The sequence below is a fragment of the Haliotis asinina genome, chromosome 3 (genome assembly GCF_037392515.1).
Source record: "Haliotis asinina isolate JCU_RB_2024 chromosome 3, JCU_Hal_asi_v2, whole genome shotgun sequence".
In the NCBI taxonomy this organism is placed as follows: Eukaryota; Metazoa; Mollusca; class Gastropoda; order Lepetellida; family Haliotidae; genus Haliotis; species Haliotis asinina.
In genome coordinates this window covers 58,013,157-58,030,878 of record NC_090282.1, presented here as the reverse complement: position 1 = coordinate 58,030,878, position 17,722 = coordinate 58,013,157, and the positions used below count along the sequence as shown (strand labels likewise).

The window sequence follows — 17,722 nt, the reverse complement described above, 5'->3', positions numbered from 1 at the left end:
TCACGTATTGTAGATCAGACACTTTTATGCTTAAAGAACCTATGCATGAACTCAACTGATGTATAATTCATTCATGGTAATGCGTAACACGATCAGTACGAGTAATTAGCAATACATGGCGACATTCACGGTTGAGGGGTTAACAGTCAGGGTTCAGAAGGCATCACTCCGCAATGTTTTATAGAAGAGGCTTCTTGTAAGGTATCACTGGAACCCTAGTGAGATAGCAGAAAAAGGTACCATTGCAACCTTGTTGTGATGAAAGAAAGAGGTATCATTGGAACCCTAGTGAGATAGCAGAAAGAGGTACCACTGGAACCCAAGTGAGATAACAGAAAGAGGTACCACTGGAGCCCTAGTGAGATAGCAGATAGAGGTACAATTGCAACCCTGCTGTGATGAAAGAAAGAGGCATCATTGAAACCCCACTCAGAAAACAAGAAAGAGGCATCATTGAAACCTCACTGAGGTACAAGAAAGAGGTATCATGGAACACCACTGAGATACAAGAAAGAAGTATCACTGGCACACTGATGTGATGAAAGAAAGAGGTATCATTGGAACCCTAGTCAGATGGAAGAAAGAAAACGTTGGACTTGATTTAAGGTGTTTGCATTAAAGGCAGCGCTCGGTCGAACGAAAATAATATGGTTCAAGAAATTCCCCGTATGGAAATAGGCACATGTGACAGAGCACCTGCTTTAAACCTGAATCTCAGGACACAAATAGACAGATATAACAGAGCACTTGTTTTAAACCTGAATTCTCGGATCAAGATTGACACATGTAACAGTTACTGAATCCCATGATGGAAACTACAGTGAATTACATGTATATGAATTTCAGTACTACGAGAACGTTTCCCCATCGTTATATAATGGGTTTTTTTTCACTTTTTCATTGTATTTCAACTTGGGAATGTATTACACAAACCTAAAAGGGTTACTAGTATTCGTATTAGTTTTCGGAAGGATGTGTAACATTTCAAATGAAAACTCTTGACCGTCCCCTGAGAGTCAGAATATCGGGCGATTGGACAGCCTAGTGGCTCAAGCGTTCACTTGTCACGCCTAAGGCACGGGTTCGATTCCTCACATGGTTTCAATTTGAAGCCCATTTGGCTTTGATATTGCTGGAATACATTGTTAAACATGGTTTAAAACCAAACCCACTCAGTGAAATGGCCTTTGCAAAATGCCTCAGAAAAAGACAATAACAGTTGGACACACGGTAGCCTTTTTATTTTAATCATTCCACGTGAATTCAAAGGCATTCAGTTAATCAGAGTAAGGGATACAAATCTATAACTCAGCCAATGTTTGGAAGGATAGGCAGTTGTCCAGTAAAGGTGTATACAGTTTTTCTGGAAGAGGTTTGAATCGGTGCCATTGTTGTCGAAGACACATCATACGTTGCGTAATCACCAAACGTAAGAGTTTTGCTGCGAGGTGGAACGGAAACTGACGCATGCGCAGACAAAGCAGTTGATGTCTGGTTAGTTCCTGATCCAAGAACATCCGCGATCCAGTCGTGAATCACGTTTTCCAACAGCGTCAGTGGCACAGCTCCGTCTCTCAGGACAACATCGTGGAACTCTCGGATGTCGAACTGAGAACCTGACAAGTGAAATAATCACAGTTTGTAATGTTAGACCCCGTGTTCACATTCATCACACATCAAGGATAGTCGTGGTTACATTCATCACAGCGGCAAAGATAGTCGTGGTTACATTCATCACACAGCAAGGATAGTCGCGGTTACATTCACCACCCAGCTATTCAGCTATTCATACAGTGTTTATTATGTGCCATTAACCCAGGCTGTAGTGATCGTAAAATTATTAACAACGCCCTTTCCACGCCCTTATCTTTTGTACAATTCCGACAGGATCATAATCAAGTGTTTATCTGTACGAATAATGTACAGTATATAATTCATTACATGTTTAATTATTTACACCACAGATGCATCGTCTGTTAGGCGATGTTACGCCACGTTGTGTAAATGAGTCAGTTATTGAGTCAAACCTCACGTACTGGGTCCTGTGTCACTTATTAGGCCATACGTCACTTACACATATTTGCTCATTCGTCACCTATTGGGCCATATGTCACTTCTTGTTCAATGGGCATTCTAGAAGTTGGTGAGTCAAAAATGAAGTATGCAGCCTAATGGATTAGAACGTCTTGTTTATTACGTTGAGCGACGGTTCGATGTAGATTCTTACATCGTTATCATACTAAAAGTGATAACGATGTAAGAATCTACATCGAAACGTCGTTCGACATAATAAACAAAAAGTTGTAATCCATAAAACGGTATGCTTCACATGTCGCTTGCTGGGTTGTATGTCACTCACTGGGCCATATGTCACTCGTTGAGTTATGTGGCACTTATTGCGTTACATGTCACTCGTTGGGTCATATGTCATTTGTTGGATCATATGTCACTGAATGGACCATTAGAAACTTCTCAGATACATGTATTCAGCTTTCTGTCTCAGAAGATAACATGGCGTTTTGTCTATGATTATTAGATGCATTATATCAACAGCGAATGTTAACGTTTTATTGTATATAATCATACATACCTAGAGCCGACTCTGCTTTCTCTCTCAGAGCCCGAATCTTCAGCTCTCCTATTTTGTATGCACATGCCTGCCCAGGCCACGTGATATAACGGTCAATCTCGTTTTCCATGTTCCCTCCACTCAGAGCGTTGTACTCCTGCATGAAGCTGAGGGCTCTGGAGCGTGACCATCTGTATTTCAACAAGAAGGGTAGACTGTTCAACGACTGAGGGTCAGAGGTGAGGATCGCTGACTAAGTCGGCTGCGTGTCATTCTGTTCCGATTGTGTCGAACGACTCTCGTGATTTTAACTTGTTTTGTGTGGTCTCGATATTTTGGACAGATGTGACAGTTTGGACAGATATTGCTGAGTGTCCCGTAAAACAGTCCAACATCAGTTGTATGACCGCGTCTACATTCTAACATTCTACCTGGCTATTCCAGCAAACTTCGTTTATATCGAACGCGTTTATAACGAACTGTGTTTTGGCCTAGCCATTGGGTATATATTTTATTCGAACTGCTTATACATGCAGAATACCGCTGTGATATTTTTCCAACAAACACATGAGCGTCACAGCAATAGATAAACCCATGGGACCATTGATCGCAGTATATCTCTATATGTTAAATATTACTACTGCCATGAGATAGAAGTCTATATCCACCCCATGAAGTGAAGACCGGTGTCCACAACAAGTCGACAGGCTCTGAAGATTTCGTTACTGTACCGACCCATACTGAAATATACACAAAAACAACATATCATATATAGAAATCGACTTACAGTTACACTCTGTGAGTGAGTGAGTTGGGCTTTACGCCGCTCCCAGCAATATTGCAGCAATATCACAGCGGAGGACATCAGAAATGGGTTTCACACATTGTCCCCATGTGCGAATTCGAACACGGGTCCTCGCCCTGACGAGCCGTTAACCGTTAGGTTACCCCACCGCCCCTAATACTCTGTACTCAAGAACGGATCCGAACTAGGACCCTGGTCCGGAACTAACTAAACCCATCCACTTAAACTGAATGTTGCATGAATTCCAAAAATAGGTATGCATTGAAACCTATGCATTGAAAAATCAGTTATTATTGCGTTCTGCAAACGCACAGATTTTTATTGTTAATATATTGGTACTCTTTATATGAACATCTATATCACATAAACATTTATTAAGTTACACGATGGTAGATTCTCACAGTTCGTAGTCGTCTTCATACAGACCCAACTCTTCCCCCAATGATTCGGCATAGAGGGCCCATCCCTTCATAAACGGAAACATATTTATATTAATTTAATTTTTTGGCATTTGAGATGCCAAAACACATTTCATCGTATTGTTCATTCAAGAAATGCAATGTGGACACACAATAAGGCAGATGTAGATGCTTGCCATGTAATGACACACAATGAGCAAGGTTAGGACTGTCAACTCCGGTTATACAGAACTCAAAGGGAAAACTAATTGTAGTAAAATTCCACTAACATAAACAAGTGGTCGAAACCAAGATCAGTTCCATATGTGCTACAGTTCCTTAAACATGTGTTCGTCATTGACGTACTTTATGGTAAACCGAAATATCCACATAGCACCACAAAGTACCGGATTTAAGAATCCAGGCAGCAGTCCAGTATTTTACCTCAACATACGAGGAATATCCCGGATACGAGAAAGGGACGGAGTAGAAGGCCCCGGTCAAATCCTCTTTCCGGAAGCGCGGAAGATTCGACGTTTGTTGGTATATGAACTGTACAGACAAAACAGAGAATGGGAGCATTTAGGACATATTCATATATTGTGGAGCCAAACAACAAAACCGAAAGCTATATCAGGTTAAATATTTTTTTTTATATTTCACTCAGAAGCATACATGTATATGAAGAAATTGCAAATCATTGTGTGTGGTCACAAACTTTAACCGAACCTGAACAGAACAATGGAGGATTATTATCGTTTGTTATGTCTTTATGTAATTAGTTAATACTGTTTAACTATCGTCGCGGTGAAAAGACAATCATCGCACTCAGTTACGGCCTGTAGAAAGTGGTGACGAGATACCACGACAAGAGAAAGCGAAAACCATAAATCGAAACAGTGATGCCACGAAACGAGGAAGGGATACCACGAAACGAGAAAGCGATACCACGTCACAAATATGCGAAAACCGTGAATCGAAAAAGCGATACCACGAAAGAGAAAGTAATGCCAGGAGATGAGAAAGCGATACCAAGGGACAAAAGAGCGATACCACAAAACGAGAAAGCGATACTAAGAAACAAAACGTGATACCTGGAGATTAAAACAAGGTAAGAAGACACGAGAAAGCGATACCGCAAGGCGAAACAATATCCAAATATTACTTTCTCGTCTTCTGCTATCGTTTTCTCGTCTCATGGAATCGCTTTCCGATCTCGCGGAAATGTCCCTTCTCAGCTACCATACTGAACAAACCTGCAGGTGGTGTCCAGGAACTCCCTCGTGTAGAGCATCTCCCACCATGATGAAACTGTCCCTGATAGGAAGAGGAAACTGGGTTCTTCAGGTGCTTAACATCTGCATTCCTTTAGGTTACACAACACCAAATGTTTTCCCATAGACTTCTATAGTAACCTTATATTTTTTAAAAAAATATCCAGGCTATCAACAGCCATTCCATGTACACATGGGCACAGTCTGGCCTCTAAACTACAATAAAACACAAGTTGTGGCCAACTTGTCCGGCACATTTGCCAAGCACAGGAAGCGGAACACATCAACCCCCAGCTCCGCACCGAATGTCACCTACTTCAAAATATAGGTACACACATAAGCATAACCCATGGTGATAAAAATGACAGCACTAAATACTTAAAATTGTGGTCAGTTTTAATAACAGGGTGGATGTGCTTTTAAAACACATACACATCTTACACTATTTCATCCAATCACAGCTGTCACAGGCCTCTGTCCGTTTGAGTTGTTTCCATACGGTCCTCGCTCGGGCAGCATGTGATATTGATATAGTGTGGTGGAACCTGTAGAAAAAATGGTCTGCATCTGCACAAGGCCAATCTGTGATTTATGTACTGTACATACATGAAACTTCTCAGAAAAAAAATAAAACTGCATGAAACCTCAATATTTTTTTCTGTCCAACATATCTATTATGGCAAAAGAATAAAGAGATTTGCTGCACTGATAGAGGTGTAAGAGTTACATCATGTCTACTTCATCAAAGCTTTGCAAAAATGCATTTCTGCTTTCATAGAGAAAGTTTTCAAATCATGTATATACCATGGGAGTTCACTCCTATTTCACAAAAGAAGGGGGTCATGGGTTGATTCCATACATGACTGGGGCTGCCTAGATCATATCAGACCAGAATATATTTTGAACGACCAAAATCATGGACTATAGGCCAGATATTGGGGAGATTTCACATTAAGCAGCTTTAGAATCTTGACATATGTAAGGCTGGTTGATGAAGTTTGTCAAAAAGTACTAAGTGAGGAGATGCATAATGCCTAGCTGTCTGGAACACTGATCAGAGTACCCTGCCGCCTGTTCGTCGATCAAGGCAAATGACCCCTTAAACAGATGAAATCACTTTTTGACCACAGCATGATAGGAACTTATGCTTGACTCTATTGATTCATCAAGCTAAGACTTTTAAAAACTTCCAGGAAATCAAAATTATTTACTGTGAATTGTTTTGAGGTTGTTAGACTTGACAGTTTCATGTATAAGCCAGTTTAGAGGGTACAAAGTGGAAATATCCTCATAATTTTGGAAATTTATTGGTTAACCTGCCCAAAACTGAATATTTCTATTCACAGTTAACAGTATTTGACAGTATCAGCTAAAACCAGTGTTTCTCTGCAATAATTTATGGGTTACTGGGTGACAAGAAGACATATTGTATATGGGTAAACAAGGGAGATAATTTAAAGACATCACACACTCTCATGTCAATAAAATTTCTGGTCAGACCCACTCTACAAGGATCAATTGTTATTATTTACATCTAATCAACTTCTTGGGTTCATGTACAGCCCTTAATTCATGTCTGGCAAAAAGAAATACTGCACAGTGAGGCATTAAGAGATCATGGTCAGAAACTTCCAATGGATGACGACGACCGAGTGGGGGAAGTTACCAGTCAGACATTGTGGTGTTTTAACTGGACTGGGGTACTTAAATGTACTGTATGTACCTACATATCCAAGTACTGCAACTGCTACAAGGTGGTAAGACATATCGAAGAAAAGGGCGTGTGCTTGATTAGACGCAGTCAACAACAGACTTCAGACCGGCTTGTCGAAATACCACATTGTATGTGAAGGCTTCTGTTTCTGATGTATGTGTGCATACACACCTCCCCATTCATCAACAGGCATTCTGCAAGCTGAAAATAATGTTGCTATTATATTAAATGTCAAATCATAAAATCCAAAACAGCAATGAGACAGTTGCAGATAAAACAAAAAATAATTTTGAAAGTCATATGTGTTAAAAAGGGGGAATTTTTTTTAAAATAAGGAAAGAAAATTAAGTTGATTCACATGCAAAATGGGTCAGACAGACAGAACTGACCATATGCTTCAATGTTTACATTTAAAACAAGGGTTTGTGACATGTTCTGCTGTGCAATGAACATATTTCATGATTTTCCTTATCATTTAACTTTAATTTGACCCTCAGGGGATAACCTCAGACACTCACATTGTTATAATAGTGTTGATTTTGGCTTACTTTGTTGTCAAATTCATCAGTTCCAACAAATTTAGAAGCAGGTAACCATTAATCAAAGGTAGAACTCACCATAGGGGTCTATTACCACTGTTTGGCCTCAAAACGAAGCAACGTTCATATTCACAACACTAGAACAATCTATTCCACTCAATACAGCCCCATCTTTACTCCCATTACCTTTAAATTTGCCTCCACATTCATACTGACTTGTTTCCATGGTGAAATAAACACAGGAAAGCATGTAAAGTATGAATTACTGAAATGTGCTCGAACCCTACAGGTTACACAACACCAAATGTTTTCCCATAGACTTCTATAGTAACCTTATATTTTTTAAAAAAATATCCAGGCTATCAACAGCCATTCCATGTACACATGGGCACAGTCTGGCCTCTAAACTACAATAAAACACAAGTTGTGGCCAACTTGTCCGGCACATTTGCCAAGCACAGGAAGCGGAACACATCAACCCCCAGCTCCGCACCGAATGTCACCTACTTCAAAATATAGGTACACACATAAGCATAACCCATGGTGATAAAAATGACAGCACTAAATACTTAAAATTGTGGTCAGTTTTAATAACAGGGTGGATGTGCTTTTAAAACACATACACATCTTACACTATTTCATCCAATCACAGCTGTCACAGGCCTCTGTCCGTTTGAGTTGTTTCCATACGGTCCTCGCTCGGGCAGCATGTGATATTGATATAGTGTGGTGGAACCTTTACATTGAGTGTATTTGTAATATGAAAGGTCCAATATGAAAACTCTGTTGGGAAAATATAGTTCATAGATTGGAAGGCAGTGGTTCTGTAATACGTCGCAGCGATGTTTGACTCCTGATACTTCTTGAAACATTTTATAAAGTTAAACTGAACATATGCAGCTGTGGGAGCGGTGGGGTAGCCTAGTGGTTAAAGCTTTCGATCGTCACACCGAAGACCTGGGTTCGATTCCACACAATGTGCAATGCGTGAAGGCCATGTCTGGTTTTCCCCGCCGTAATATTGCTGGCACATTGATAAGAGCGGCTGAAATCCAAACTCACTCCCTCACATGCAGTTGTGTGTGTTTGTACTGGGGTAATAAAATAGACAGTGCAAATATTTATTGTCGTCAGTATTGGAATAGATGCCGCAAACGAAAACATAACGAAACTGGTTGAAGAATAGCGATATCATGTAACATCGGATAATGTACTATTCACTGTATATTTGAAAAACAATAATATATTTTTTGTCTTCAGATCTAACGAAGTGTTTTATGACAACAGCTTTTAAAATATTGTCCTCTGACCCACGACTACGATATCGTCCTCACGTTTCGTTGGGCCTGAAGAGATTGGCCTGGAACTCGGCCTGTCGGGACCCGTCAGAGGACCCGGGCATGTACTGGGCCGGCGCGCCGTCATTTCCCATCGCAGTCACTCTGATTTGGAAAAACAGAACAAGTATAACACGTATTATGCTACATACACAGAAGCTGTTTGTACATTTCACGGTAACTATGCTGAGGTGTTCACTGATTTCTACAGAAGTTAATTTGATGTGATATTTTCTGACCGTTACACCATAGGAAAATGAATTGCCATATTTGAAGAGGCGTTGTGATATGTTTTTGTCATAAAAAGTGATGATACAGTGACAGATACATTAATCCGGGGGTGGGGTAGCCTAATGGTTAAAGCGTTCGCTTGTCACGCCGAAGACCCGGTTCGAATCCGCACGTGGGTAGGGTACAATGTGTGAAGCTCATTCCTGGTGTCCTTCGCCGTAATATAGCTTGAATATTGCTAAAGACGGCGTAAAACCCAACTCACAATTATTGGTCGGAACATCTCCTCTCAGATGTGCTTAATGTATGAATACAGTCTGTATAAGCACAGCAAACATCAATACACGCTTGCACACAATGTATACATGCATGCACTATTGCATATATCATCGCATAGATACACACACGGACACTATTTCATGTATACCATCATAGCTACATACACAATTCCACAAACATGAACACATACAGCAACAGGCATAAATAAATACAAACATACACATATGAACACATAATATTATAATCACACACGCATGCACACATACAATCACACACATGGGCACACACAATCACACTCACATGGAGACATACAATCACACACACATGGGCACATACAATCACACACACATGGACACATACCATCACACACGCATGGACACATACAATCACACACACATGGGCACATACAATCACACACACATGGACACGTACCATCACACACATACATTGACACATACAATCACACACGCATGGGCACATACAATCACACACGCATGAAATCATGCAGTCACACACATATGAACTCATGCAATCAAACTCACATGGAGACATACAATCACGCACACATGAAATCATACAATCACACACATACATTGACACATACAATCACACACACATGAACACATACCATCACACACACATGAGCACATACAATCACACACACATGAAATCATGCAATCACACACACGTGAAATGCACACACATACAATCACAAACACATGGACACAATCACAAATACATGGACACATACAATCACACACACATGGACACATACAATCACACACACATGAACACATACCATCACACACACATGAGCACATACAATCACACACACATGAAATCATGCAATCACACACACGTGAAATGCACACACATACAATCACAAACACATGGACACAATCACAAATACATGGACACATACAATCACACACACATGAACACATACAATCACACACACATGAGCACATACAACCACACACGTATGAACACATGCAACCACACACACATGAACACATTTGCGTCATATCATGCATTTAGAGCCTTTCAACTTGCTCTGTACTTAAACATGTCTGCAACATCAGTGTTGAACTGAATAATGATGTCCTACTTGACTTTATACTGAGGAATGTTCTTGAAGACCTTGGGGAGAGCTGGGTACAGTCTGTTGTAGAGGATATCCTTGTACTTGGCAATGATCTCATCCTGAAGAAGTAAATGACATGTTTAGTTAAGTATACGGTGAGTGAGATATCACAAGTCCCGTTTACTGCCCAGGAGTAGACATTGCATCAACACGATCATTGTACTCTAGCCCAATTACATACAGCAGACACACAGAGTAGTGTTTGTGCAATGACCAAGTTAGGCTGTTATCTGATGAGTACCGCTTGGGTTAAACCTAGTAGTATCGATCAGGTCTGATGAAACAGGTAGATAGTATTGGTATAAAGTGTTAACACTCTCGACGGGGCTAAAAGTGAAAATGTCCATTTGGCAACCAACGCATTAGGTTCTTATCTCCTGATTATGTATTTTGAATAATGAATTCCAGTGACAACATGCCACGAAAACATACTAGCTGGATACGAAAACATACTAGCTGGATATTAGCCATGGAATCGTGTTTGGAAACTTACTGCGGTTTTAAAGTGAAACCTCGGATCTTTCCTCAACATGGCGAAATATTCAGATATTGTTCCGTTGAAGTTCTGCTTCAGCATTATCTGAGGAACAGCAAAGAGCGTTTCAAATGATCATCTTTTGCGTGGTATACGGAATTTTTATTATCATTCATTATCAGCACACGCACTATATGTTTGAAAAATACGACTTGCATCATCCTCACATCTTTCATTTTCTTGCTAATCCTGGCGACTTCCTTTAAACCAAGTTCGTGCACTTGTCCTGGTGAAGTGTCAACTGTCAGATGCCATCTAAGACAGTTGGTGTAGTAGTTGCCTCCCTGGTTGAGCCCGCCCACACCAAAGGTTGGACGGGCGTGAGGGATGTAGTCCTGCAACACAGAGCATGCACACTTGTCAACAGGTATACACTGGACTGCACTACACGACGCCATTCTACGCCACGACACGACACGACACGACACGACACAGCGCACCGCACCGCACCGCACCGCACCGCACCGCATATCGCACCACACCTCACCGAACCGCATCGCACCGCTCTTCACTGCACTGCACTGCACTGCACTGCACTAAGGCGCAGCGCAACGCAACGCAACGCAACGCAACGCAACGCAACGCAACGCAACGCAACGCACTAAACTGACACTGCAGTACACTATACTGTACCGGATATCACTGCACGACACAGCATCACATGGCACTACACTACACCTCACTGCAATATTCTGTAATGACCTACAATGAAACTTCACTCCAGTACATACAATAATAAACGAACAATATAATATGTCCATCTGTAGGTTTAATTGTATGTAGAATATTACAACCTTTATATTTACTTACATTTATTATAAATTGTTTTAGCGTTTTAAAGGCATCTATGATGTTTTGGGACGCATTCCTGGCTTTCTGTCTCATTTCAAACCTGAAACAGATTGCAACATACAGTTGCTTCATATCACATCGTTTCATGCATTTATCTGTGCAATACCAAATTATCTATTCTGCAGAGAAAATCATGCTTACTTTTCTGATTCAGAGATACTCAGGTTGTCGAGAAGAGATAAGAAGGGTTTGTAGTATACAAAGTCCACGGGATCATCCACGAGAAGGTCGTCGATCTGACCTGGAACCTTCGTCTTATTGGAAACAAAACATGATGTTATGTGTTATGTGTTATGTGTTATGTACATACAGGCGGCATTAGCATGAGCAACATTGTTTTGAATAGTACTCCAGATATCACGTAGTGTCTGCTAATCGGGGTGAAAGAACCCGAAGCAAGGCAGATCTTCGGCCCTTAATTACCACTTCGGTATTGTATACTTTGGTTTACCTCGGAATGTCATAGGTTTCTGGCGAACTGCAGGGCATTAGGCAAGGTATACATAAGAATTCGTGATGATTTACCATAGAGAAGGCATTGTTTGTTCTCCCAAGTCGTACAGATTCGGTCATCAAGGTAATCTCATCTCTTATCTGGAACATGAAATAGAAAATACGTCCTTTGACATGTAGCGTGTAACCTTCAGGGTGGAAATCGAATCGAATCGAATCGATTTATCAAATTTGGACATCCCTCATGGGGACTCTTATAACTTACTGGCAGTAACGTATATTGTCCTTAAAATGCAGTAATGCAGATTGAATTCGGTGGTTTGGTATAGTCGTGTCATCGATGTTGTTCATGATTTCAGTCACTGGTTTGCTTTTTTAATTGCAATGACTGGCTTGGGTATTTCAGTTCAAAGTGACACGTCACTTACCTTTACTATGTTGATAAAATCCACAATGGTACAGAAATAGCAAGAAATGCCTAATCTTGGATTCAAATCCCCGATCGCGGGATCATTTATCATAAAAAGGAATGTGATTCTGCAGTGCTAATAGCGTATCCTGGCCACCCGCGAATTAGTGATTTCCATTTTCAAATGTTCTTACAGTTGATAGAACATTACCTTATCGGCAGTTGTTGAGTCATCGTGGTTCGTGTCGGCGTTCTATGATATACTATCTCAAAAAAGAAAGGCATGTGCCATTTGTATTTTTTTTTTAAAAATCTATTATTTTCCCTATTGTGTTCAAACAATCGTCAAAATATGTAACAAAAGTGTTGATAGCACAAGTGAAAAATCGATTTTACCTGAAAATGTTGATGGGATTTCTTACATGGATTAGAGAGGCATCGCCACAATGCAACAGAAATCACCTTCCAGTTGAAATTGTACAGCAAGGAGCATTCACAGAAACTGGTATTTGTTTTGAAGGAGTTTCAAGGTCAAATCACTACGTCACGTCTTGACTCTGCGACAGGGAACATCGCCATTGAAACAAGGAGTGCTGGAGATTACCAGTCTTTTGTTGCAAGGCGTCTGAATGTTAGTCTGAGCAAGATATCATGGCTTGCAGCAAGTTTGCAACCAAACCGATATAACGAATAACCCATCCCGTACAGACAGAAACCAGGCAGAGTTACCACTACAGTCCAAGATGCGTGATCGTACTGCCACGGGTGAGATCACAGCAGCCTAGGGTGCCTTGACTGGGATATCCGGTCAAACTGTACGGAACAGGTTGAAAGAGATTGGTCTGAGAGCCAGGAACCCGACGTCGGGGTCGTGCTTCATCGTCACCATCGCGCTCAACGTCTCCGTTATTTTAAAGCATCAACTTGGTTACCTTCTTCTACACTGGTGTAAAACCTCACACACTGAAGTCTGTTTGTGGACAAGTTATACATGTTTGAAAATACAACATTTTCGCAACAGAGTTCTCGTTTATGCGTTTCGATTTTGGACAGCATATATAACATTCAGAGCGTACCTGTCGCGGATAGAGGCTGATTCTGCTTATGAAATTCAAAAAGTCCAATTTTGTCTCGAATCTTGTGATCTTCAGGAGGGATTCAGGATCTACTTGATTGCCCTCGAGGAAGTTGATCGGGTTAATCGCACCGTATCTGGTAAAACACAGACATCTCTTTTCAACGTCTCACCGCTTAAACGCCGGTAATGTTGGAAGCCAATAGGGATAAAATAAATAGCAAGTTAGGTAAATTTTAAAACGTCGGGTATTATTATCAAAATGAGCGAAATATATTTTCTTATTTTTAAGGGTAATAAATATCTACGGCTTTTTGTTAACTCGGAACACCCCTTTTGGCCGTTGTATTAAAGTGATGTTAATTCATCGAATAAATTTGAATATTTTGATTTCTTTAAACTGAGTTTATGGTTATGGAGGTAGAGAGCTCACAGTCTCCACTGGTATCCCTGCGACATGGTGGTGAGTGTGTCGTTCAGGACGGCGTAGTTGTAGCGTTGTTGTCTGGGCAGAGAGTTGTAGTCGATCTTACTGAGACTCTTTAGAAACTCGTCAACCTTCGCCTACAGGAGTTAAAACAATATTTACAGTCACCTAAATTACAATAGATTATTACAATAGATCGCCATCAACTAAATCTCGGTCAGGTGACACTGACACGGATCTGGTTGCGAGTCACAATGACTTAGTCCTTGAACCCCTGCGAAACATACATGCACTGACAGTCATACTGCCAAGTTGCAGCAGGGAACACGAGCTAGACCTTAAGACAATGCTATCATATGTAGACATAGATTACAAAATAGGACAAGATTACACGAGGATAACAGGCAGTACTGAACCAACACCAGACATGTCAAGGTAAAGCTTGTACAGGTGTAAGATCATTTGGAATATTTGTTTCTTTGTTTCTTTCCGTTCTGTTTTTGTTTTTGTTTTTTGGTTAGTTAGTTTCTTTTTGTTGTTTGTTTTTGTTTTGTTTTTTGTTTTTGTTTTTGTTGTTGTTTGTTGAGTTTTTTTAATTTTATTTTTGTTTTGTTTTGGGATTTTGGGGGTGGGGGGTGGAGTTTTGGGGGGTGGGTTGTTTCGTGTTTGCTCCTACAGTCGGTTTATACAAAAGGAGATACTATTTGTGTGTATGCGTGCTTGTGTGTGTATGTGTGTCACTGTGTCTCCGTGTGAGTACAAATACCAGACATCACCTATGTTTTAGAACTGTATATATCATGCACTGATATAATTATGAACGTGGATTCAGGAAGTTGCATATGTTGACTAGACTACATTCACGGATTAGTTTGTTTCGACTGAAACCTAATCTGCTGGCCAAAATATTGCTCAAAAGACATTTGATGAAATGTCTATTTGAAACAAATGTGTAGATACAAGCATAAACTGACAAGTACGTGACATTGCAACAAGCAATATATACCTTTGTGAAGTCAAACTCCGCGAGACCAACACTGTCCACTTCATCGTCGTAGTCGTGCACGTTGAGGTAAGTGGCCATCTCCGGGGAGTCCTTCAGTCGCCACTGGTAATACTGGTCAAACAGTGAGCTCAAGGTGCTGACACCGTCGCCTACATGGTGGTCAACGTGAAGTGCATTAGTCAAGTGGGTGTCTGTCTAGATTGTTGGATTTCATTCAGTTAACTGTGAGTACATAGCGTGTGAAAGTGCACGCCGACTGCAAAAGGCACATTGAACAAAAGGAACTGGAGGGGAAGCAATTCTTTTTAGTGGTTTTAATGGCATGAAGGCTTTTGAGACGATCCCTCCTACCTGTTTCCCTTAATAGTGATAGTGAGGCTTCATGGTAACTGCATGCCTAACAGTTTCAGCATTAAAGTTTATTTTGTTTTTGGTTGGTTGGTTGGTTGGTCGGTAGGTTGGTTGGTTGGTTGGTTTTGTATGTTTGTATTTTTTGTTGTTGTTTTGTTGTTTGTTTGGTTGGTTGGTTGGTTGGTTTTCTTTTTTTTTCTTTTTTTTTTTTTTTTTTTTGGGGGGGAGGGGGGTGTCAAGAGGCAGCTATTGGGTCTAATTTCAAATTACTAGTTCACTCCGGGGGGGGGAGAGGGGGGGGGGTCTGTGAAACTGCATGTGTTATTAATAATACCTGCATGAATACCTGGACATCACATCTGTTTTCATTACAAACGCATAGGCTACTTCCATGGTGGTATGAACTTTGAGAACTGTCAACTGAAGTTTCTGATATGGTTGGGTAGGTGTTCGTTTCTATGGCCCTCTTATGAAGTTGTCGTGGTATGTTTGTGACACGCTTGTTATTGAGTTTATAAGTTCAAATTTACCTGCAACTTGCATGATGATGAAACTAGCGAGGACACACACACCAAACATGTTCAGTATATCCTTGCTGTTCGGATCTTTGCGTGAAGTGTAACGTAACGACGATGGCCCCTGCAAGAACACCACAGAAATAATCAATACAATATCATCTCTGCATGCACAATATTCCAAGGATACAAGGTATTTATAATTCTCAACAAACATTCTTTACAGACGCCAGGGTTAGCTTTAGGGCTCCTTTAACGAAGCAACACTAACTAAGGTTAACCTCAACTCCCATTCTTTACCATCGCATTGAGCTTTCCTTAGTGACTTATGATCAACTTAGTGTTTTGTGAAAGGACGCCAAGATGTGTTACAGATAAGGCGCAGTAAGCATTACCTATGTTAGTCATGGTGCTATTTAATACTGGAGATAACGAACCTACTTGAATTCATGATAGTGGTAGGTAAATTTCACTAAGACATTGACAAACAGTATACCTGTGGTACTGTGGGTTCGCCAGGGTTCTGTTCTCGCTCTCACTTCCTGTTTATAACCGACGCAGCGCGTGTACTTTCTCACAACGCCAGGTGTGACAAGTTGGAAACCAAATTCGTCATGTCTTATCTCGCTGTGTCACGTGTAGATTGTGCACACTATGTATCAACATGACACCCCTTTTTAGGTACAATAAGTTTTGTTTTGAAAAAGACTATTATAATTCCTTAGATTCTGTAGCCCTGTAGTTTACACCGATGTACTCAGAGAGGTCATCATTTAAAGAAGACCTAGCGACGAGCGAACCCTCTAACCACACGGCTACAGTGCCTGTTGTGCTTTTACGCTCTTAAACATACTTACACTTGGTATCAACTCTGGTAGTGATTCAAAACACATCCATGTGATGTCGTCACCATCGTAACGAGCTGTCTTTAGTCGACATTTGGAATGAATATTTTAATTATTTTGTCGTTTTTATTCACCTAACCGGTTCCCGAATAGATGTAGCATTGGTGGCCTTGCATTGTTCTAACCTTCCATGTACATTTCTGTTTGTTTATGAAAGCTTCGGATTTGTGTGGCCTTTATTTCCATATGTCATGCCCAAGATAAAGATGCAGCATCAGCTGGTGTTATTTGAAATGTTATGCTAAACTGATGGATGAATGTTTCACGGATATCACTTCATCAGTGTCTGAAAGAGATTAAATACTATGCATTTTGTCATTGACATCTAACGTATCATCCTCATTCAGTATGCATGGTCTGTTATGAATCATAGCCTGATCCCCGCCAATCTAGAATCTTCACTACCGGTCGAAGTCTGAACGCTGCATACAAAAGGCATTCTGCAAGAGTGGATTTTTGTCTCTAGTGGCAGTGCCTAATGTTAGAACTTAACTCTATACAACAATTACAGATGTCCTCAATAGTGACCAGGTGATATTGGTGGAATATTGCTAAAGGAGCCGTATAATCTCACTCACTCACTCACTCACTTTAGTACAGCCTGAACTGTGCTTGTGTATGGAACGCCAAATAAAATGTTTGGGGTTTGGTGTTGATCTAACTAAAAATGAGAACTTGTTGAATTTGATTGTGTCTTTTTATCTGTCATTCATGCCTGCAACAGTTTGAACATTGTAATCTAGATCCATGGTTGTGTAATGTCGTGTTATTGGTGCAATAATGACCGCGGTAGGCAATCAGTTTGCAATCGCATGGCCCTTCCATGTTTAGAACTGTACTGAAAACGGACACATTTATTAGTTTCAATACTAAGATGACGAAAATGCCCATCCGACGCGTGTAA

The 17,722-nt window shown here is 40.6% G+C and overlaps 1 protein-coding gene across 1 annotated transcript; it reads right to left on the bottom strand.

Annotated features, from left to right (window-relative positions):
• Positions 1-1,219: 1,219 nt before the first annotated feature.
• Positions 1,220-16,569, bottom strand: LOC137278229 (uncharacterized). Its single transcript, XM_067810447.1, has 18 exons — positions 16,410-16,569; positions 15,929-16,037; positions 15,048-15,196; positions 14,048-14,178; positions 13,616-13,751; positions 12,203-12,271; positions 11,819-11,931; positions 11,636-11,717; positions 10,993-11,160; positions 10,784-10,870; positions 10,255-10,349; positions 8,634-8,741; positions 5,029-5,089; positions 4,217-4,324; positions 3,776-3,840; positions 3,238-3,309; positions 2,591-2,760; positions 1,220-1,616 (listed from the first exon to the last, which is right to left on the bottom strand). Exons 2-18 carry the CDS (start codon positions 15,975-15,977, stop codon positions 1,309-1,311), a joined length of 1,971 nt encoding a protein of 656 aa, XP_067666548.1. The 5' UTR covers positions 15,978-16,037; positions 16,410-16,569; the 3' UTR covers positions 1,220-1,308.
• Positions 16,570-17,722: the final 1,153 nt, after the last annotated feature.